At 36.8% G+C, this 23,159-nt stretch overlaps 1 protein-coding gene across 1 annotated transcript in view; it reads right to left on the minus strand.

The window, feature by feature from the left end:
• The window catches only part of MAP3K4 (mitogen-activated protein kinase kinase kinase 4), a 74,574-nt gene that overhangs the window by 26,817 nt on the left and 24,598 nt on the right, over positions 1–23,159 (minus strand). The window contains exons 4-13 of the mRNA XM_075707697.1: positions 19,370–19,612; positions 14,496–14,642; positions 11,674–11,831; positions 11,163–11,279; positions 10,632–10,731; positions 10,459–10,542; positions 7,959–8,225; positions 5,919–6,068; positions 4,463–4,624; positions 3,342–3,475 (exon numbers count right to left, since the gene is read on the minus strand). Of these exons, the coding sequence (XP_075563812.1) occupies positions 3,342–3,475; positions 4,463–4,624; positions 5,919–6,068; positions 7,959–8,225; positions 10,459–10,542; positions 10,632–10,731; positions 11,163–11,279; positions 11,674–11,831; positions 14,496–14,642; positions 19,370–19,612 (1,562 nt within the window). The remainder of the gene's footprint in view (positions 1–3,341; positions 3,476–4,462; positions 4,625–5,918; positions 6,069–7,958; positions 8,226–10,458; positions 10,543–10,631; positions 10,732–11,162; positions 11,280–11,673; positions 11,832–14,495; positions 14,643–19,369; positions 19,613–23,159) is intronic.

Below are 23,159 nucleotides of genomic sequence, written 5' to 3' on the forward strand. Positions count from 1 at the left end.
ATTAATATATATGAGGTAATATATTTAGCTCGTGTTAATATTTGCCCAGTTATATTTGGATAAAGTATGATTTTAGCAAGGACACTGCCAAATAAAGTGAGGAGGCCATGCTAGATATCTCAACTCTTATATGTGCTATCTTCAAGAACAGTATCATTAATTCACTCATAATATGTTGGTAACAAGCCAAACCACTATGTTCCCTGCCTAAATTCTCCTTTCTGAAACAAGATCGGAAGAGTACTAATGATTCATGACTATCTGATCAGCAGCAACTGGGCATCACTAGTTTCAGGGCCTAGACTGGTAAAGTAAAAAAAAAAAATAAGTAGCTTGGCTAGACCAAGTTGTGTCTTCAGCCACCTGCTCTCCCGCCACTGCCTCCTTTTAGACCTACTAGAATTAGCAGCTGCAACCTACAAAATGCAAGTAGAATCACAGGATATCCTGAGTTGGAAGGGACCCACGAGGATCATCGAGTCCAACTCCTGACTCCACACAGGGCAACCTGAAAGTTAAACCGTATATCTAAGAGCATTGTCCAAATGCTTCTTGAACACCGACAGGCCTGGGGCCATGACCACTTCCCTGGGGAGCTTGTTCCAGTGCTTGACCACCCCCTCAATGAAGAGCTATTTCTTAATATCCAATCCAAACTTCCCCCCTAAACGAAGCTTTAAGCCACTCCCTCACACCCTGTAACCAGACACCAGAGAGATGAGATTAGAACCTCCCTCTCCGCTCCCCCTTAGGAGGAAGCTGTAGACAGCAATGAGGTCAGCCCACAGTCTCCTCTTCTCTAAGCTACGCGAACCTAGTATTCTCAGCCACTCCTCGTAAGTCTTGCCTTCTAGTCCTTTCACCATCTTTGTTGCCCTACTTTAGACACATTGTAATATTTTTACATCCTTCTTATATTGTGGAGCCCAAAAGTGCACATAGTACTCAAGGCGAGGCTGCACCAATGCTAAGTATGGTGGGACAAGCACTTCTTTCAACTGGTTAGCTATACTGTGCCTAATGCACCCCAGGATATGGTTGGCCCTTTTCGCCACCAGGGCACATTGTTGACTCACATAGAGCTTACCATCAACCAGAACTGAGAGATCCCTTTCTGCAGGGCTGCACTCCAACCTCTTGGCCCCTGATCTATACATATATCCAGTATTACACCACCCCAGGTGCAAAATCTGGCATTTGTCCTTGTTAAATTCCATAAGGTTGGTGATTGCCCAGCACTCATAATCTATTAAGATCTCTCTGTAAAGCCTCTCTACCTTGAGGAGATCAGCAGCTCCGTCTAATTTAGTATCGTTGGCAAACTTACTTAGTATGTACTCAACTCCGGTGTCCAGACCATTGATAAAAACACTGAAGACAACTGGCCCTAAAATTGAGCCCTGTGGAACACCCTAGTGACTGGCCACCAGCCAGATGTTACCCCATTTACTCCAACTGTTTGAGCCCAAATCTTCAGCCAATTGATCACCCATCACATTGTGAACATGTCTAGCCGTATGCTGGACAACTTGTCCTGAAGGATATTGTGAGAGATAGCATGTCAAAAGCTTTGCTAAAATAATAATTAAAAAACACCCCAAAACCCACAAACAAAAAACAGTCACATCCACTGCCTTCTCTTCATCTACTAGGTGGGTAACCTTGTCATAAAAGGACAGTTAGTAAGGCGTGGCTTGCCCTCCATGAACCCATGTTGACTTTGACTGATGACTACATTGTCTCTGAAGTGTTTTTCAGTAACTCCCAGATTAATCTTCTCCATAATTTTACAAGAAACTGAAGCAAGACTGACAGGCCTATAATAACCAGGGTCTTATTTCTTGCCCTTCTTGAAAATTGGAATTAATGTTTGCTAGCTTCCGGTCAAGGGGAACCTCTCCAGATTCCCAAGATTGTTGATAAATAACTGAGAAAGGTCTCACAATAACATTGGCCAGCTTCTTCAGTACCTTGGAATGAATTCCATCAGGCCCCATAGACTTGTGTGCATTCCATTGCAGCAGCAAATCCTGTCCAAGTTGAAAGTCAGCTGGGGGCTTATCAATCCCCTACTCCTGGTCCTCCAACCCAGGGGTCCAGGGCCCATCATTTGTGTTAAAGACAGAGGCAAAGGCAGCATTAAATGTCTCTGCTTTATCTTTGTCCCTATTTGTGAGATGACCAATCTTATCAAGTAATGGACCAATGTCATCTTATGTCCTCCTTTTGCTGTTAACATACTTAAAAAAGCCTTTTAAGTTGTTCTGGGTTTTTTTTTTTTTTTGGGGGGGGTGGGGTGGGGGTGGGGGGTGGTTTCCTTTTGTTTTTTAAGATTAGCACACCAAGCTAATTAGGCTATCCACAGATGGTTCAGCCTATCCACTCTTTCCTCCTCTTCTTCCAGCAAGCACAAAACAACACCTCCAGGACAGACTGATCAGCCCTATACTTTATGGAAACAAAACTGTCACTGACGTGTAATCTGCTAGCACAGATCAATATAAGGTACCTATTTTAATGCAAAAGAATTATATTAAATTTCTGATATACCAGATGCAAAATGCTTCAGAACCACTTAAATAAATCAAGTGATGGTATCATTCTGCTTGGGCCACTTTCCTAGTTCCTCTGTTTACATCCTCAAAATGATGTAACTTTGTAACTTTTTCATTGGTGCCCAGCAGTATAGTTTCATAGCACTGACTGTAAGCACAATTTGAGAGACCGCTGGGCACAACATTACTGTCAACAGACAGAAAGTATTTTGGACTAGAACAAAAAACATCCACAAACGCATCCATTACTGCAGTCATAAAACTGAAGGACTTTCACCAGAGCGGAAACAGCTCTTCCTCATCTGTGGGCCACATTTCAGGTGCTTTCAGAAAGGACTAACAGAAGGACTTCTACAGGAGGCTAAAGCTTCCATATATACATCGTTTCTACAACTGGAACAGAACAATACTCCTTTCTCTGTAGAATACCCAGAGAATGACTGTTGCATATTCTGCAATCTTTATTGACTCCTGAACACATAACACTTTTGTTCCAACTTAACAACCCTTATCTAGAGTCTTTTAATTGTCTGGGCCCAACAATCTACACTTTTTCTTCCCATTTTCTATCAGCTAACATGAGGCAAAATGTTCCACAAAATCTTCTGCTAAGCAGTTGTTCATTTGGCTTTATGTGTTTACTATTCAAATTACTTTCAAAGTTAAGAGCCAGAAGCATCAATAGTTCAGAACTACTTCTAAACAATAAAGCATTATTCACAGTGTGAAAAGTCCTGCACAGTATTTAAACACAAACTACTGTGGCAGTAACAAGTTGGCTGTTACCTGGGTCGAGTGCCTCGGCCACTCTCACATTTTGTTAGCACGTAATTCATCCATTTTCTGGCAAAGCTGATATACTTGTCTCCGATTTTCTGCCTGAATTCTCCAGACATCAGACGAACAACTTCTTTATGGTACTGTAAGAAACTAAAGATTACTTTTCACGTATTAATAAGAACAACAAAAATACCATTTGCAATATTCACTGGAATATTTGCAGGCTAACAAAACTCTACAGTATGGTAACAGTCACATCCTATTCTTAGACATAATGATTTTATGTAAGCAGCTGCATATTTATAGAAAAAAAATGAAAAAGTATATGATACAGAATATGTTATAGTGAGAGGCAGTACTTGAGACATATTACATTCTGGTGTATATACGGGCATGTGCTGATGTTTAACAGTGTACACATCATTTAAGAAACATCCTACATAAATGCTCAGTTCTGTAATCAGAGATTGAACCGCAAAGCTGTGTTTATTTTCAGTTATAATGCAGGTAACATTAGGGGATAGAGGAGTTATATATGCATATTTAAAAAATTAAACAGAAATACCAGCTGTTTTTTTGAAGGCTATCCTTAGAAGCATATTAGGGTATGATACAATCTTAAAAAAATTTACAAAGCTCACAGGAATCAAATACTGAAACAGTATACTAAAAGCATCTGAACATGACATTTCCTCATCAGCACTCTCAGGGAAGTACTCAAAAGCTATATTCACTTTATCAAAGAACCACCATAAACTTTGAAAGCACGGCTCATATTACACTGTTATGCTATTCTAGGCTGAAAAACTGTGAGAAACCAAGTTACACAGTGACATTCAATATCAAAGGATATTTCTAATTTAATCTAAAATACTGCCAAGTAGCAGAGCCTACAAGACTACACCTGAACTCATCAAGTTCTTAAAGCTTTTTAGAGTTCCAGATATGGCTGACTGGAGTCTGAATTTAATCTATCTAGCTGTTCTTTTTCAATCATTTTCACGTAAGATTTCTGTGGCAACATGGTTTTTTTATGATGTTTGCACCAATGCAGAAACAGACATTTCCATTTTTTTTTTTTACCAAAACTACAAAACAAATATGTCAGTAAGTTTTTGTTTCCTTACCTCAAACCCAAAATTATAACCCTGAATCATGGCTTCCCGGTAGTATTGCTGCAAAGTGGCAGATTCAGATTCATCAACTTCAGCATCAAACTCAGATGTGAACATGTGATCAACTCTATCAATGGCACTGCTTATCTTATTGCATAGCTGTAATGCATCACTCTGAATAACAACAAAAAGGGATGGGGGGGGGGGGGAGCATCAAATTATTATTTATATTCTACAGTTGACAAGACTAAGGCAAACATGAATCTAAGAATTACATTATTTTAAATGGCAATGTACTTTAATGCCATCACAATTCATTCCATCTTGGAAAAACAAACACTTTCCAGCAGTTGCACTAATCAAGTCTTGTAATTAACTGTAATTAAGTTTGTTTGCTTGAGTGAGATTAACTTTAAAAACAAAGACAGTGAAGGGGAGGGGGGAGGGAGGAGGACACCCAACCAGAAACACCCAACCAAAAGCAGACAGACAAGAATAGAGAAAATGTTTTTACAGATAGTTTTACTATCCATAACGTGACCAAGCCTTTGGTTGTATTTTCACCCTGGTATGTGGGCACAGCTTCTATTGAACTCAAGGGGAAATGTAGGGACCTGATATTGCAACTTCAACCTAACAAATCTTTGCTTTTCTGGGTCCCCCGAAAGAATCAACCAAACAAAACAAACAAACAAAAAAACACCAAAGGAAACCCTCATCCAACAAAAATAATAATAATAAAAAAAAACCCACCCACACCAAAAACAAGAGCGAAATAGCCAGAAAGACCTATGCACTTTTACATCACAAAAAACATGTGGACATGGCACTCTGGGACATGGTTTGGTAGGCATGGTGGTGATGGGTTGATGGTTGGACTGATGAGGTCCTTTCCAACCTTAATGTTTGCTAGTTTTACTCATTAAAAAGTAATCCAGCCACCAAGCCAGAAAACATGAAATTATTATTACTCTACCCTTAATTGGTTTAGTGGTGGACTTGGTAGCATTAGGTTAATGGTTGGACTTGATGATCTTAAAGGTCTTTTCCAACCTACACAATTCTATGATTCCATCATCTCCAAATATGGGAAAAAAGCTGTTTCTTGCAGATCATGTATTTTTATAGAATTTATTTTTATTAAATCAAACACTTCCTTTCAGTTCAATAGTAGTTTCATATGAAGATGTATTTATTCTGTTGCTATTAATATTTCTATTGCATTATGGACTTGTTTCCCACTTACCCAGTGCAAAAATGATTACACCAATACTGCTCAAAAATACTCACAAATCCTTTGCAAAAACAGAATGAAAATTGTACTGAACGTGAAGTCCATAGAGGTTGCATAAATTACAATTGCAAAATATGTCATTAGCATTGAAATCAAGTCTCCTTACGTTTTTTTTACTTATCAGTGAGGAAAGCACCATCAATTTTGACTGAGATAATCTCAAAAACTGCTTACCTTTAGCTGTTGTAGAGCTCTGGCGATGACTGGTTGGCTGGATGTCTGTTCCTGGTGCAGAGATATGAGCCCTTCAATAGACTGCTGGAAAGCTTTTCTCTGACTCACGAGGTGGGCAGATTGAATGACTACAAGGAGGAGGTTATCAACCTAGGAATACAAGATACCCCTAGTTCTTATAAACAAGATCCTCTCTATAAAAACATGTCCTGTATGAGCAAATTTCAACTCGTTATTTTTTAATTCTAAAATACGAAAGCCCTCTCTCGTCATTATTCATGAAAATTTTTCATTCACACATAACAGCTTGATGCTGGCAACTGCACTTGATAAATTCTCATCTTATGAGTAGAGCTCTATTAGTGCAAATGCCACAGCAAGTTTTCAAGGGCAATATACTCCTATTCACTTCTGGGAAGGTTTGGGAAACACTGTATTAAAATTACCTTCAGAATAGTTATAAACAGAAAGGCAACATCTAAGCAAAATAATAATATCTTCTCAAAGCAGATGGAAGTAACAACCATCACATAAATAAGCAGGTTTTATCCAAGTAATGTAACACACTTCAGGACAAAAACCTGCTGTTCAACAGGGAGAGCAATAGATTTACCACACAGTATTTGCTCAGATTTTGAAAATTATTAAAGTGTAAGAATATGTTTTGGAAACCAGAGCTCTGATATTGCAGAAGTCTATAAAAGTACACAGTCACAGATGGTGTTGCCTTTGCTGTAACACTATGAGTCACATACTAAGCTCTGTTGATTTCCAACTACAGACAATGCATCTGCAGCGAGTTACTCACAAAACAAGATCTACTTCATCCAGATTTTCAATACCTCATCCCCAAAGAATATTGTCATGCTCAAAATTCTTTAAATGTTGATGAGATTCTTCTATTTTATGAATACTTTTTAAATAACACCTTACATTTTGTCTAGTTTGCAATCAAAACATTTTTTTAAAACATAGGACACCTTTCTGAAGGACTCTACTTTATAACCTTTCAATATTGGATTTTAAAAAATTATTAAACAGTGTTATACACATACAAACACATACACATACACAGTGTTTTATGTGCACTTCCATAGGTCAGATAGAATACCATTTGCAAACCAAATTCCACCTTTTGCAGTTTCTGAATGAAATGCTAACTTTGATAGAAGTCCAATGAAATTTGAAGCGCTTAATCAAAGGCTATTTTTTTATTGTTCAGTCTGGAAGAAGTAACATGCTTGCATATTAAAAACAGCAGTAGAAGTATGTACAGGAGTGACTTTTTCAATGGCCTGTAATTGCTAGAGCTCTCTGAATGCTAGAGGCCAGGCACAGTGACATGGAAAGTCACTGTTCATGGACAGTAGAGCCCATTTATGGTAGGGATCCAAGGGATCCAAGGAACTGCATGACATACCAAAAGGAAAATTCACTTAGCTTAACTTAAAGATATGAGAACAGGAGGGGCAGGGAGCTGCAGCTGGCTCAGTTGCTAGAGCACAGCAGAACTGCTGGCAGGGAACCCCTGTTGGCTTGGGATGAAGGAAAGTATGACGGGAAAGATTTCTTCCTGCTGAACTGTTGAATATCCAGTAGCTTCCACAGAAATTTAACTTGAAATGTCACAATTCATCCAAGATTGAAAGCAACTGGTTTCATGCCTCAGTGTGTGCAAAGCACACAAACTCCACACATTCCTGAGGACCGGTGACTTAATAAAACAGACAGTTTTCAAGTCCTATCCCCACTTCTGATACTGAGCACCCAACTGGATATTGAAAGTATCTCTTTATTATACAAGTCCAACCCTGAAAAATGCACATTGTAGAGATTAATTCTAAGAAACGCTAAAATCCATTTAATACTTGCATTAACACAACTAAGAAGCAATCCTATCCTTGAATTTAACTTTTTATTACCTATAAAAAGACACACGCCTCACAAATTACCGTGGGTCAATCTGAAAGGATAAGCATTCATAGAAGTGTGGGGATCACATAAACAGGGGGGAAAAAAAATAACAAAACCAAAACCCACCTGCATGGTGCGCAGTGTATCAACAGTTTCTACTTGTGGCACTACTTTGACCGGCTGACCCTCCCATGCATTCCAGCTGTCATCTAATTCATGGTCTTTATCACTGTGTTTGGTCATTAGTAAATAGGCCTCATATGCAACCTCATCTGAATCCTTTGAGCAATCCTTTCCAGCAGCTGCATTAAGGAGCTGCAAAATCACAGATTTTTCCCCTGCAATACTATTTGGTACAAATACTTGTAAACTCTCGAGTCCAGGGATTTGTACCTGTAGAAGAAATTAGAAGTATACTGAATGAGTGAATCTCACCATCTTCCATGATACATAAAATATAAAATAGACATATTTCATCTCATTTAAGCAACAGGGAGCGTTTCCATCAACAGCTGTACAATGTACATACTGAAGCAATACATTCAGCCACTTTTGCACTAAAAGTCAAAATGCATTATAAGAAGTTATTTGTTTTGAAATCTGCTAGATCACCAACTTCCAGTGACATCCATCCTTGCACCTTCAACTGATCCTTCTACATATTCTTCTAAAGGAATCTTGTTACAAAAAAGACCGATTTCACATATATACTATATATGTATGTATAAAATACATTTAAAAAAGTAATTTAGTCAAGACTAATTTGAGACTTACGAAGCACACATTTTTAAGACTGGAATATTAAAAAAAAAAAAAAAAATCCTTCAGGATCTCTAAGAATCCACATAACATTTCTCAATGGCTACAAGAGATAAGAGTAAGCAAAAATATGGCTAAAAAAATACCAGTTATTCTTTTACTATTCATGAAAGATAGATTAATTAAGTCTAGCAAGAGTGTTCTCTTTTAATAAAATACTATTTATACTACTTAAAAACTAGTTCTGCATTCTATCTGTCACATTGTTAACAATACCTTAACCAAGTCAGGCATCAGAATCAGACTGTGAAAACACTAAAATAGTTGATACCTGTGATTTGACATGACATAACTGATTTATAGTGAAGTTTAATTCTTTTCAGAGGTTCATGTCATCAAGATAAGACAAAACACTGCACTCAACATTTTTTACCATTAGGCAGCCATAATTTATAATTAAAACTATTATAATCTATAGGTCAATGTAAAAACTAGATGGTTGTAACTGAAAGCTAATATAGTTTCCCAAAACTAATGAGCAACTGATTGAAAAGGCTGTTAAAAAATTTTAACTCCCTACATGACATTAGAGGGCCAATATATGAAGTGTTAATCACCAAAATGTGTGTCACTGAGTGCTGAAAAAAAGGGGAGAGGTAAATACATGAAGTGGGATAAATCTTGAGATCCAAATAATTTATCTAGATTATTTAACCCATGTGCTTACACAGATATTTTTCAAATCCAAGATGCAATTTTTTTCTTTAAAACATGTACATAAAACCAATGATACTATCTTTAACTAAAAGGTCTGCCAAATTTAATATTGTGTCTTAAAGCAGCCAAGAGTGGATACCTGGGGAAAAATATTTTTTAAAAAGTAAACATATACTGATTTCCCTGACTATTCTCCCACTCTTAAACAATTCACAGAACAGGGTCCTGCTGAGCCAGATGTTTCATCCATGTATTTAACAACCCTTTATGAACTTCTCTCCTATGAACTTGTCGGTCTCCCCCAAACCAATTTCTACTTTTAGCAATCATTTATGTAAATCTAACACAAATTTTGTCATGCAAAAGTTAGTAGATTATTTCCCAATTAGGAATTATATATATTAAGTGTATGGAAGGACAAAAAAGAACAGCAAATCCAAATAAATTTAATCTGTTGAAGCAATTGATTTACTTAAATTCAAACTACAATACAGATTTGTTGATCTAGGAATTTTTAAGGAATACAGTGCAAAACCATCAGTGTGGGCATTTAGGGCGCAGTAAATACAAGGCACAGAGAGTTTAACCTACTTTTGCTGTACAACAGTTTTCCAGCAACAGTTATTCTGGAACAGAACACAGGCCCTGCATGCCTCACATCCTCAGTACTCTCAATGAAGCTTGCTAGAGCAGGCCTCCACTATAACATTGTTGCTTTATAAAAGCACACAAAACACAGGTCCATAGTCTGAGATTATCTACTTAAACATGTCCATTTACTGATACATCTGTTTACCTGCAACTTTAAAGCATTTATTTTTCATAACGCTCCCCACTAAGCATTATTGCTCCCCTCTCACAAATGAGTAAGTACTATTGAAGCAAAATGGCTTTTCTGAAGTCACAAAGAGAATCTTTGGGAAGACAAAGAATTAGAGATTGCTAGTCTGTGTTTTGGGAAATCAATCTCACTCACACAAACACAGGTACAGAAAATAATTTGACTGCCACAATTCAATATTAAATCCGTGACATTTTAAATGTTGAGATATAGATGCCACATTAAAAACGAGTAAGTATGTCAGTAAATATCCTTTGACATTTTGCTTAGCATCCCCACTCTACTTTCAGGCCTCTAGACCGAATTTACCTTCGCATACTCTTTTGTTTTCAGAGCATTCAGAAGATCTCGCACAGGGGCTGACAGAGCAAATTCTGCTGCTATTTCAAGGTCCTACAAGTAATGACAAAATAAAAGAATATGCTTTCAGACTAAGTTTCTTTAAAGCCTATAAATAAGATGAGACTCTACTGTTAACTTACCTTCCTCAGCATTTTAGCAAAACCAAGAGCTTTGGAGGCCCTTTCTCTAGCTTCATGAAACAGTTCTTTGAGTGCTCGGCTGGTCTCTATAACAGACCTCCTGAAACATTGGTAAGAATGAAGTGACAATGTTTTAATAAGTCATATTACATTTTTATAGCTATTAGAAAATAAGAATTATTTAAATATATGTCAATAGAAAGAGCATAGAGAAGAAATAAGTACAGGCAGATGACTGAAATAAATTTAACTTGCGCAGGCACATTTTTGATAAGGATATAAAAATTAAATTTAAATTTAATGAATAAACAATCTCTCATACCCTGAACTAAAAAAAAAAGTTACTAGGCTTCAAACAAATAAAATGATGGTTCATTACTACTGCATACAGAAATATCAGCAATAAAGTCTACGGAGTCTTGCACTTACGAAGTCTTCATTCTAAGAAATAAAATGCAGTATGTACCTGTCAGGGGTATAGAAACGTGAGTAAGTGTGTTTATTATTATTATTAAGCCGAAGGCTTAATACCTGATTTCATCTGATGCAGTACTGTCATCGGCACTGGCCCAAAATTCATCACAACTGTCTTGTAGTCCAGAATCTAAAAATATTCCTGTAGATTTCAGCAGCATTCCTGCAATATCACTGTAGCAACAGAAATGGTGGAACTTCAGAGTCTTATTCAGGTAGCATGGTACCTTGAACTTCTTCCTACTCTGTCCAACGCAAGAGAGCCGCATTGCCAAGTCCGCCTGCAGAAACAAGCAGCATCTTGGGGGCCCTCAGTTACTCTATGTGCACAGCACTAGCAGGAACGGGGACTTTCCACAGAAGCAGTCATTCCTGTTATAGCTAGAGTAAGAGCAATCTGTGCTTACTGCATCCTGTAACCACAGTCATTGTAATAATCCATAAATTCACCAAGACTATCAGCTGCTTACTGAGGCCTCAAGAAGCCCAATCTGGGAACCCTGAACAAGTGCTGACTCGTATCCAGTATAAATCAACACCAGAAGCAGAGTAATTAAATAAAACCTACCAGAATAGCTTTCCAGCTTGAGCTTCACCTCCTCTTATATAAGGAGTTATTTCTTTGGTGAAATTCCATTCTTCCTCCAACAGATTTTTTAAACTATGAGACGCTTGAGGTAACTGCTGTAGCATTTGGATCCAGCTTCGCATATAATCAAAGTAAACCTGTACATGGAAAGAGATAATTTAAACAGAAATTGTTACACAACATGTAACTAAGGACTACAGCTTCTCAAATGAACAAACAATCTCAATATTATACAATTTGTAGAAAATATTTCTACAACATGTTTCATTTGCTATTACTGAAAATGAGCTACATGTTTCCACGCAAAAGGTACAATTTATGGCTCAGGAAGTAGAAAGTGCTACTGAAGTATTAAATGCTATGTTTCCATGATACTTTTCTGAAAACATTGATGGTATCACCACCTTGCTTGCTGTGCTGCTATTCACCATTGTATCAGTGAATACCCACACTGGCCAGAGTTTTTCAAGCTGACCTACTGAAAACCAGTTTCTAAATCTTCTAACTGGATTACTCCAAAAGGTTTTATCTGAACATATCCTCCTGGATACAGACAAGTGCAGTGAACAGGCTTCTCAGATTCTACATTATACTTTGTGTTCCTTTATATCAAGTCTTATCTCTCACCTTTATTTAATTATTATTGTTCTAAACCAACATAAAAATCCAGGTAAGTACAATTTTTCTTCAAACATCTGCCCTTCAGGACCATACTGAATGCAAAAAGTAGCTGCAATTTGCTTTAGTTCAATAATCCTTAACATCAAGAAACATCCCTCCTTGGAAATGATTAAGACACTTCCTATTGGTTTCAGGTATTTTCATACCACACTGTGATAATGCCAAGATCATAGAATCATAGAATGGTTTGGGCTGGAAGGGACCTTAAAGATCATCTAGTTCCAACCCTCCTACCATGGGCAGGGACACCTCCCACTAGATCAGGTTGCTCAAAGCCTCATCCAGCCTGACCTTTAACACTGCCAGGGATGGGGCATCCACAACTTCTCTGGGCAACCTGTTCCAGTGTCTCACCACCCTCACAGTAAGGAATTTCTTCCTAATATCTAACCTAAATGTACACTCCTTCATTTTAAAACCATTACTCCTCGTCCTATCATGATACTCCCTGATAAGGAGTCCCTCCCATCTTTCCTGTAGGCCCCCTTTAAGTACTGGAAGGCTGCTGTAAGGTCTCCCCCGAGCTTTCTCTTCTCTAGGCTGAACAACCCCAACTCTCTCACAGGGGAGATGTTCCAGCCCCCTGATCATCTTTGTGGCTCTCCTCTGGACCCACTTTAGCAGGTCCATGTTTTTCTTATGCTGGGGGGCCCCAGAGCTAAACACAGTACTCCAAGTGGGGTCTCACGAGAGTGGAGCAGATCCAGAGTACCTTAAAACTCTACTCTAGGTTAGGTAGGTACTGTGTTCTGATAGTCCCAGGCTGTAGCCCCATTCTTGACTTTAATTCACTTTTCACTCTCAGCCTAATTCCTCTTCCAGTATTCTTCTTAGCTACCTTGCCTGCCTATACAAGGAGTCCCCAGGAAAGGACAAAGTTCCACCCTCCTCCCCTCATTAATGCTGTCTTAACCTTCTGATTTTGTACAAGTTTTCCCTATCCCTATTTTCAGTCCAGATCATCTCTTCAGCTCTCTTTGCCCAGCTGTCCCAATCTTCTGACAATTTTGACCATTCATCCAATCTTTCTCCCCTGCTGCTGGCGCTACAGTGATGCACAACTCTGAACAGGCACAAACTGTGATTCTTTGAAGTCTGATATATGTATTTCTATTTACACAGTCTTGTTACCATCCCTTTCAAGACCTACCAAAAGGAAAATACTTACACAATTAAAACCACTGCCAAAGTTCAAGCTCTTGCCTCAAAGCACAAAAACATTACAGCTACCTTAAAAAACAGGTAAGGAATTTCAAAGTGGACAAGATGAACCAAATGTTTTCCTTTCATCTAACCCGGTCATTTCTGCTAGAATTTCTAGAAATTTCAGATGGAGATGAAGGCAGGCACACAGCATAAGAAACTTCATGTAAAACATTGCCTACAATGCTGAAAGTGTAATGAAAAGCATGTAGTAGGAAAATCCATGCGCATTCAACAATAGATGGTACCAACAGCTCTGCTGACAAAACACTAGTGATGAGGTATTGAGGTGTATCTCTGGGTTTTTCCCCCCCCCCCAGAATAGTGAGGACGAAGCTCAAACAACTCACAAAGGAATAAAGATCAGTCACATCCAAGGGAACAGTAATTTAAACTAAGTTTAGTAAAGAATATTTCATTTAATATCTTTCAGAGACCACATATATGTCTTGAAAATACTTCTTTGTGTTTAAGTTATTGCAACAATGAATACACATTAAAAATAAGGTATCATTAATGGATGAATGCAATACCAAGATATTAAGACATGATGTTAGTCAAACAATTGTATTTATTTTTTTATTCAACACTAAAAGGTTATTAAAAGTTTAGTTTAAATGTATGGAATTTACAGTTCTATTTATGAACCACTTTATTGTAAACACAGGCAATTTACAAGTATACTGTACCACAGTCCAGTAAACAAAAATCAGTATTGCTAAAATCATTGCTAAAATGGCAATGGCTACTATGTTACCTTTACAAGTCCATTAAAACAATAAAATTATGTTAAAGTAGCACAACAAGAAAAAAATTAGCAAGACCTATACCCAACAGGGACAACAGATTTCTATTAGCAGCATTCAGATTAATACACTTACTAGAACTCCAAATATTTTCTCCTTTTTGAAGCTTACCATTAACATTTTATGCAGGTCCTCTTCAAAAGAATCAATGTTACAATCAATCTTTTGTAAGTCATCTAACACTTCCCGTAACATAAACTGGTAATATTGCTTCATTAACAGGCCACCCTTCAGAACCTCTTTACACTCTCTCACTAGCTGCAAGAGAAAAACCCAAAAACCGCCATCAGTCAAGACATTACTCTTAAATTCTCCCTGGGAAGTGAAAACTTAATTTGCTAGTCCAGTTTCTCTAAACATTGTAGTTTATCATTACATAATTTCTACAGTTTTCAGAAATGCATACAGTTCCTCTACACATCTGCAGGAAAGATTTTACTAGTTTTCCAGCACTATTTAATCGCCATCATGCCATTTGCCACACAGCTGTAAATGGAGACACAGGCAGACGTTTCAGACTTCATTCCCCGCACATCACCACAGCAAGCAACTTACTGGATAGTTAATAAGTTTAGAAGTGGGCAAGAGGGCTCACAATCATCAAGTCACCAGTGTAAATGGAAGTAGGTCAACAATAATATGCCATGTGTTTGACAGAAGCTTAGAGCCCTGTGAGAAATGTTTTACTACAGGAAATTCACTGTCAATCTGTTGGGCAGGTGTCCACAACTCTAAAACCTGTACCGGACCTGAAAACAGTTGGTGTTTCTTTTGTTGTTTCCCTCGCACAGCTAGCACAAGGAAAGTTACCTTTTCAACTGCAGACGTGGTCACTCTTGGCCAAACGGCTGGCACCCCTCCCTGAAAGCTTACAACTTTCATTTATTTGAAGAAACATGCACAACCACAGACATAGGAGTACACAAACAGCAAGAACAGTTTCAAACCTACACTAACAGACATCTTTTTTTCAGAAGTCCTTCCAGAGCTAAGTGTGTATTCTTCTGAAATTATCAGTCTCCAGATCTGACAACCCCTAACTTTTTCTGAGCAACAACTTCATTAAATCGAGAGTCTGAGAGGAAGAGAGGGGTTCATTTGGAGGGTCAGAGGGAATGGAATTGTTGGTTGGTTAATCCGCTTTTCAAAATCTTGTATAACGGCTATTCTGGCAAAATAATATATCAATATAGTGGACGCAATGCATAAGAAGTTATAATGGCATTAAAGCAAGAAACATACAATAATGTTATTAATATGACAAGAGTCTTTGGAATCTTTTATAGGCCAGAGCACACTACACTGTACTCCCCTACTTGCAGGGGAAACAAGGATAATATTCTGAACTCTGTAGTTTAAATCTTACCAATAGTTAGTTGAAAAATAAAAAATTACCACTTTTTTTCCTAAGGTAGAAATCTAATAATTACACATTTATATCCCTAATATGTCATATATTTAAAAATGAATGTGCATTCTTCACTCTCCACTCAATCACATCCAGTGTACTCTGTGTTAACCTACTGGGGTTTTTTGCCCGTGGATCCACAAAGAAAAACACAACTTGTTCGAAGGGTTTAAAATTGGTATTTAACTACCCGTTACTCAGAGACAGATGGGACTTGGCAGTATCACTTGTCCATAAAACTTTACTATATAGTTTGGCATATCTTACAGATACAAGCAAAGTTCACTTCTAAAACTTGCAAAGAGTAACATTTGTCTATTCCAAAATAAAATACTCTCAAAACTTCATTAAAAATAGAGATTTTTTTTTTTGTTGTTTAAGTAACACTGCTATACAGTGATGTGTAGTGTGACTGAATAACAGAATATAAGATTTACAAAAAAACCCTGTAGTGCTAATTTTCAGTGTCAACTTTTGGAACTGAAACTCACAAGGCAATAGGCAAACAAAAAATATGGTCTATAATGAGCACACTAAAGAATGTGTGTATATATATCCATACCCAATACACAAAACCTGATTAAGAGGAACACAGTAACTAGTCAGTACATTGTGGCCTTGCTCCAAATGGTGTCAGTCACCTATCAGAAACCAGGTAGGTGTGACTTTTCACTTTTCAATTAGATCAGACTACCTTAGAGTTAATGCATGACAAATGACAATAACAGACCATAAGCAGTCTGCACAAAATGTTGATGGCTGACATAAGGACTGCTGACCCAAAAATTCCAGGAGGTATCACGAGCTGCTAAGATCATCTAGACAGAGTGCTGATGATCAGATGTGGTTTTCCCCATCCAAACACACATCCTTTAGCTGGCTGCTTCTTTAATCATCAAAACATGTTCAAATACTACCTGGTTAACGGGTGTGTGGATAACAGAATTGATAATTAAGAAATCAGCACCTGCATCACCATAATATGCTATTGTGCTTCTAGTTATAGACTTAAATGGGTGTTGAAGAAGAAATTACTTATTTGCAAATTGCATTTCTCTATTACAGTATCCTATAATCTGGAACTAAAAAGAAAAAAGTCTTCTAGCAGTATTGACCTAGTTTCTCCACTGATTTTTGTAAGGAAGAAGCTTTTATGAAATGACAGTATCATCTATCTTTTTGAAGATGCAAACTGGTATGAAAGATGCAGAGAGATGACAGTTATTTTGCAGAAGATCATGGTGCTGTAAGACACTCAACACAGGTTACAACAGACAGTGTCTAATTTCACCACCTAACAGAAATAACCCATCTGCTCATGCACATACACACACACATTCCCCTCCACTTCTCAGCACAAATGCAAAACTTGAGAACCGTCTTGAACTGTTCAGGAGCTACACTGCCATCACATTATGGCAAACTGCCATTAAAAGAGAACAGCTCTCTCCAGTAACACAGGATCATCAGGATCACAAAAGCTATTGCTAAGAAGTGAAACATGGACGAGATGGCTCAAAAAGGGGAAGCTAGTGAGAAAGGATGGGAGAAAAAGCACACGGTCAGAAGCATATAATCTGTGCTGGTTTTCTTTTTCTTGCAAATCTTTTTTTTTTTTTTTTTTTTAAATAGAACTGACTTGCTAGTAATCCAAAAATTTAACCTCACCTTGGAAAAGTTGAGTATCAGGACTAGCATGCCTGATACATTCAAACAGCACTGCTACACATTTCAAGTGGTACCAAAAAGGAGGAGACACTTAAAGGTTTCCATGCCCCAAATGACACCCACTAGGTCCATCTCTATAGAAACCAAACTACGCTGTGCTACATGTATATGAAGAACAATTTGAAGGGATTAGGTTTGTTCAACCTAGAGAAGAGAATATGCAAGGGGAATCTAATCACAGTTTTCCAATGCCTAGAGGATCGTTACAGAGAAAATGGGGGCACTCTTTTCACAAGGATGCACAGTGACCTGACAAGAGGCAACACACAAAAGTTGTTTCAGGGAAATTCTGTCTGGATACAAGAAAAAAATGCTTTACTGGGAGAAAAAAAATAAATGCTAGAACAGATTGGCTGGAGAAGCAGTAGAATCTTTCCCTCGCTGAATGTATTCACGATCCGGCCTAACAAGGCCCTGGGTAACCTAATATAGCCCCAGCTTCCAGAATGTTGGACCAGAGTTATCTCCAACCCAGACTTCTCTGTAATTCTGTAATATTCTCTCAACTTGCAGAACAAAACAGACCCCTAGACTCTGGTTTGAGCCTGCTCAAGGTTTTAGGAATTACAATTTTTCAGGAAACAGATCTATTTGTGAAATATCCTCCACAGCTCCTTCGCCTGTTCAGAAATACTACGTGGGTCAGCAAGCATTTGCTGAGTTGAATTCGTTTTTCCAATGTAATTAGCAAGACAGTATACACCATCAAAACAGTCTGTAAAAAACACATTGTTTTTCAGGAAGAAACTGTCATTTTTACTTAACTCAAAGCCCACAAGGAGAATATATATAAAATGTAAGGGCAAGAAAATAGCCCCAGTCTCTGGGGAAAAAAAGGATATATTGCGCTTTACAATACAGTATGCTATATTATATTTTCCTATAACTGTGACTCTTAAGATTGAAATTGTAGCTACTGTGCTTTTGGTTATAAGGGCTTCCAAAATCCTAGTATACCAAGGAAAGAAAAAGGGGGGAAGTAAGGGGAGGGGGAGGGGAAGAGAGAGGACTGAAATTTATTTCGGACCATAATGTAACTTAGCAATTGATTTTGGAGCAGCAGATAACTGGCATGTGAAATCATAATCAGCCCAAGAGCTTATTTAAATGTTTACCCGTAAAGACCACCTGATAAAACCCTGATCTGGTTATACTTGTCAGAGAGCACAGAGATGACTTTAGAAAATTTTAGTATGTCCTGGACTAGACTTCAAAAAACAGCATTGATCTAAACAGCCTCCACTGTATCAGATAACCACCAGAAAAGAAATCCTCATACAACATTCTCAACCAGCAACAGGACTGACAATCTTGGGTCACTATCCACAGAAAATATCAGATATTTACATAAAACAATATGCTGGGAAAGAAGCTTCTTTTTTCATTTTGTTTTTCTTCTTAATCAACTTCTACTATGTGTCCACTGCATGTTGGCAGAGGTCTTACATTTGCAAAGAAAGAAGGATCAAATCAAAGAAAAAAGAAATATACAGCCCCTTAAAACTGGTTACGCTGCCTAAGAAACCCAAATGGAGGAAGATGTGTTAGGACAAGGTTATACAGCTTATAATGCAAATGAAACAAATACTGTTTACCTTCACTGGCTGATAATTCTTTAATCACCAGTTTTTATTCCTGGAAGTCTAAATCAGACAGGTATACATGACCAGTTGTTTACTATGCAAAAACCAGATCTCTACATGAAATACAACACTATTTATAAAAGTTATTACCTTATTATACATTGTCATTTCTTAAACTAATCCTCTTTAAACCAACAACCTTATCATAATGAAATGACAAAGTAATTTCAAATAGGAAATATAAAAAAGAAACAGTTGAAGCAAACCTGTTTAATACTCAAAAGAGATGGTTCCCCAGCAGGTCTTTGTTCCAACCTTAGCTTGAGACATTCATGGATAACATTGAGCAGGACTCGGCAGAGGACCAAGAATGCAGGTTCAAAAGATGGTAAATCCATGGATTTCAGCTCCTCCCATGATACAGTGCTGCAGTTTTGCTCACAACAAGGTGGAGAATTTAATAACTGCACGTAATCTGAACACAACATGGGATCTGGAAATTCTGAAAACTGTAACAAGAAATAGGTATCATGAATAGGATTCTTAAATGCTTTAGGATTTAGCATTTGTTTATATTAGCATGCACAAAAGTCCATTTTTAAAAGGTAAGATTCTATTAACTGGCAAATCAACACAGAAATTTCAATTTCTCTTTCTGTTTTCTTTTAAGCTAACTTTTTTTTTTTTTTCCCTTTCTTAATTTCAGGATTACCATCCTGAGGAAAACTATTATGGACCCTTTGGGGTGAACAAAACAATCTCTTACTTTATGTTTCTGTTTTAAAATTATTAAAGCATCCATTAAAGCTGGAGATCACCTCACTACACAGGAAGAAACTGCTGTTTGAGGTTATAATGAACATACAAGTTAAGCCTAACATAATATATAGGATGTATATTCAGGTCATTATAAGATACAATACTTGAGAATGTCAAAACATATTAAAAAAATAAATCAAAAGGTCTTACACTAATGACTACATCTAGACAAACAAGTTCACACTTAGCTATGTCAGGTGACTAACCTCCTTCTTTTTCAAATACATAGTGCATATAATATATAAAACTCCACATTGTAAAGTAATGCAATAGTCAAGAAAGAGTCACTAGCTAAACTGAATAAAACTATTGAAACAATAACTTATGAACTTTGGTAGATGCTAAGAAACTGAAACAAATTAAAAAAGGAAGATAAAATATAAAGAGATCAAGTGGATTTTTTTCAATTAATAAACTTATTTTTTCATCTAAATGAAGATTACATTTAAGTGAAATGACATTTCTAATTAGAGAAAACAATTGAAACTAGCTGAAATAGACATCCTAGATATCTAAACTATATACCTTGTGGTAACATTCTAAGCAAAGCTGTACACGGAGGCACTCTGGGGTTTAACTTATGAAGAAAACTTGGACTGCAATATGTGTGCAGCTCAAAAGATAACAATACACCGTACAACATCTAAGGATGAGATTTGTTTCAGATTAAGTTTGTTTCATTCTAATTCTCACTTCACAATGCTAACTATGACACCTGAATATCCTTCATTCATATATTAGACATAACTAGCATTTTTTAGGTTTTTCTTCAGTGCCAAATTTAAATAACATCACTTCAAAGGAGGGGAAAAAAATTACCAGACATTAGATCAAACGATTAAGTGCTGCCTAGAAAGTTAAAAAAAAAAAAAAAAAAAAAAATCAAGCCACTTTTAAGCTTATCATCTAGCAGAAAATAAAAAAATAAGAAATTGTTTATTCCTTTACACCTACACACACAGTTTTGACATTTGTGCCTACAGTGTTGTACAAGCTCTGCTTTCTCAGAAGAGCCACACAAAATTACAGCTAGTCAGTTTTCTTAGTGTTTTTATTTTTTAATATTGTGATGTTTCTCAACTGTCATGGGGGATGGAATAGCATATTCATTACTGTCTAACGTTGGCACGAAACATTATATGCTGCAGATTAAGTGGTTTATAAAACCACTAGCTCATTATGCAGAGATAGCAAACATGCATAAGTGGGGATTTCCTCTATACCTAGTTTAGTTGAAGTCTAATCACTAGCTGATCTCAGTATAAGAACTTATCTTCTTAGATGGTATATTAATGTCGTCTTTTTACTCTCTCTCTTTTAAAGAAATGCATAGCACCAGAATAGCACCAGAGCTAAAGATCATGAAAATACTACATTTCTACTGTACAACAAAATATTTAAGAAATACGATCCTCATTGTGATGCAAGCATAGCGTCGGAAAATTTAGTTCTTATAAAAATATTAAAGAACTAGTCTATAAGCAAAAATAACAAAATTGAATAATTGTGTTATTTCATTTTCTAATATTAAGAATAACAGCACGTGACATTAGGGCTTAGTATTAGACACGTAAATTTCTATTGTTCAATTTGACTAATCTTAGTCTTCAGCGGGCCAATCTGAAATGTTTCAAGTGACTACCAAATACTTCATAAAACCCCCCAAGAAAACAAGGTCCAAGCCATTTATTGAGATCATACACAAAATCCATACTCAAAAGTGCAGCGAGTTAATAAACAAACAGGGTACACAGGCTTGAATACTGTTTACTAAAATAACAACTCTGATTTCGTAAAGAAATATTAGCCATTCTCTTTAAGAATCAAATCATACAACTTCTACATAAAATACTCTATCGTGCCCCAAGCCTTGTTAATGTATCAGAGCCTATGACAAATGAAATTTGTACTTTACAAAACACTAAGACCAGCCATCTGTATAAACATTTACATACATTTAAGATGAAATGAGCATTAAAATGCATACAGTGGAAGAATCCAGAAAGCACATTTTAGATGAAAGACAGTGTTTAAGTAACAACAGAAATGAAAGTATGTCCAGAGATTTTAAAGTGTATGTACACACATGAACACAGAGTCAAGATATAGAAAAAAGCAGAAGTAACCAAGATTAACAAAACACTAACAGCTCTGCCTGCATACAAATATCAAACTGAACTGCACTAAAAAAATCCCACGACACTGCATTCAAAGTACTGTCAGAATGCAAAGACCAACCAACTCAAAACCATCTCTCTTCTATTTTAGTCTGATGTCATCTTTTGCTGCAGTAGGTACCACACTTCTGACAAATAGGGTTTTCTTTTTTTTGACAGCATTCTTTTAATTTTGGGGCAGGAAAGAAGTTTACAATTTTATAATATTCAGCTTTAGTCATAAAGCCATTTCTTAAAAGATGACAATATTCCAAAGAAAATGTAATAACTGAAAATGTACATTCAAAGAAGTCACAAGTGTAGAGAAGGAGGGAGAAAAGATTAACCTTACATCTTACACAAGTCATCCAACGTTAAATCACCAAAAAGTTTAATTCTGCGAAGCTGCAGCAGAGACTCCAGCTACTAGTGTTTCATTAACTTATTTTAAGAACCCTTATGAAGTCAAAACGTTTGAGGTATTTAGCAATTTCAAAAATACATTCTAAGTAGTTTTCAATACCCTCAAATTATGTTTTATTTCCTTTGGTTTTTTAAAGGTATTTCTACCTATATATTAAGCTGAACTTTCTAGCTAAGTATATATGGTTTGGGGGTACTTTTGGTTACTGTAATGGATACCTGCAGGTTTTGCTTAGGCATGTGACTCTCTAGAAATACACAAAGATTTTCTTAATGTAAAGCTTCCTAGAACACAAGTGGAAACCAATTAGAGAATAAATAAAAATTTAACTAACAGCTTCATTTTTTACAGTAATATCTACATTAGCAACATATGAATAAAAGCTTTTTCAAAATCAAAATAACTTTATAAATATAAATTTATTCATCCTAAAGAAAATAACCTCCAACGGAGATAAATAATTCTTGCTCCTTTTGCAAATGTGACAGCCAACACTAAGAGAGCAGCAAAGTGTCAAAGACCACATGTGGTATCCATATCAGAACGGGAATGTTGGCTAAGAAATTCCTTCATCCAGAATCCATGGTTAGGCCCCACACACAGTGCCATTTTATCGAGGAGGGCAAGTAATCCTTACTAGTAGTTCTTCCTAATATA

This window comes from Pelecanus crispus, chromosome 3 (assembly GCF_030463565.1).
Source record: "Pelecanus crispus isolate bPelCri1 chromosome 3, bPelCri1.pri, whole genome shotgun sequence".
NCBI lineage: Eukaryota > Metazoa > Chordata > Aves > Pelecaniformes > Pelecanidae > Pelecanus > Pelecanus crispus.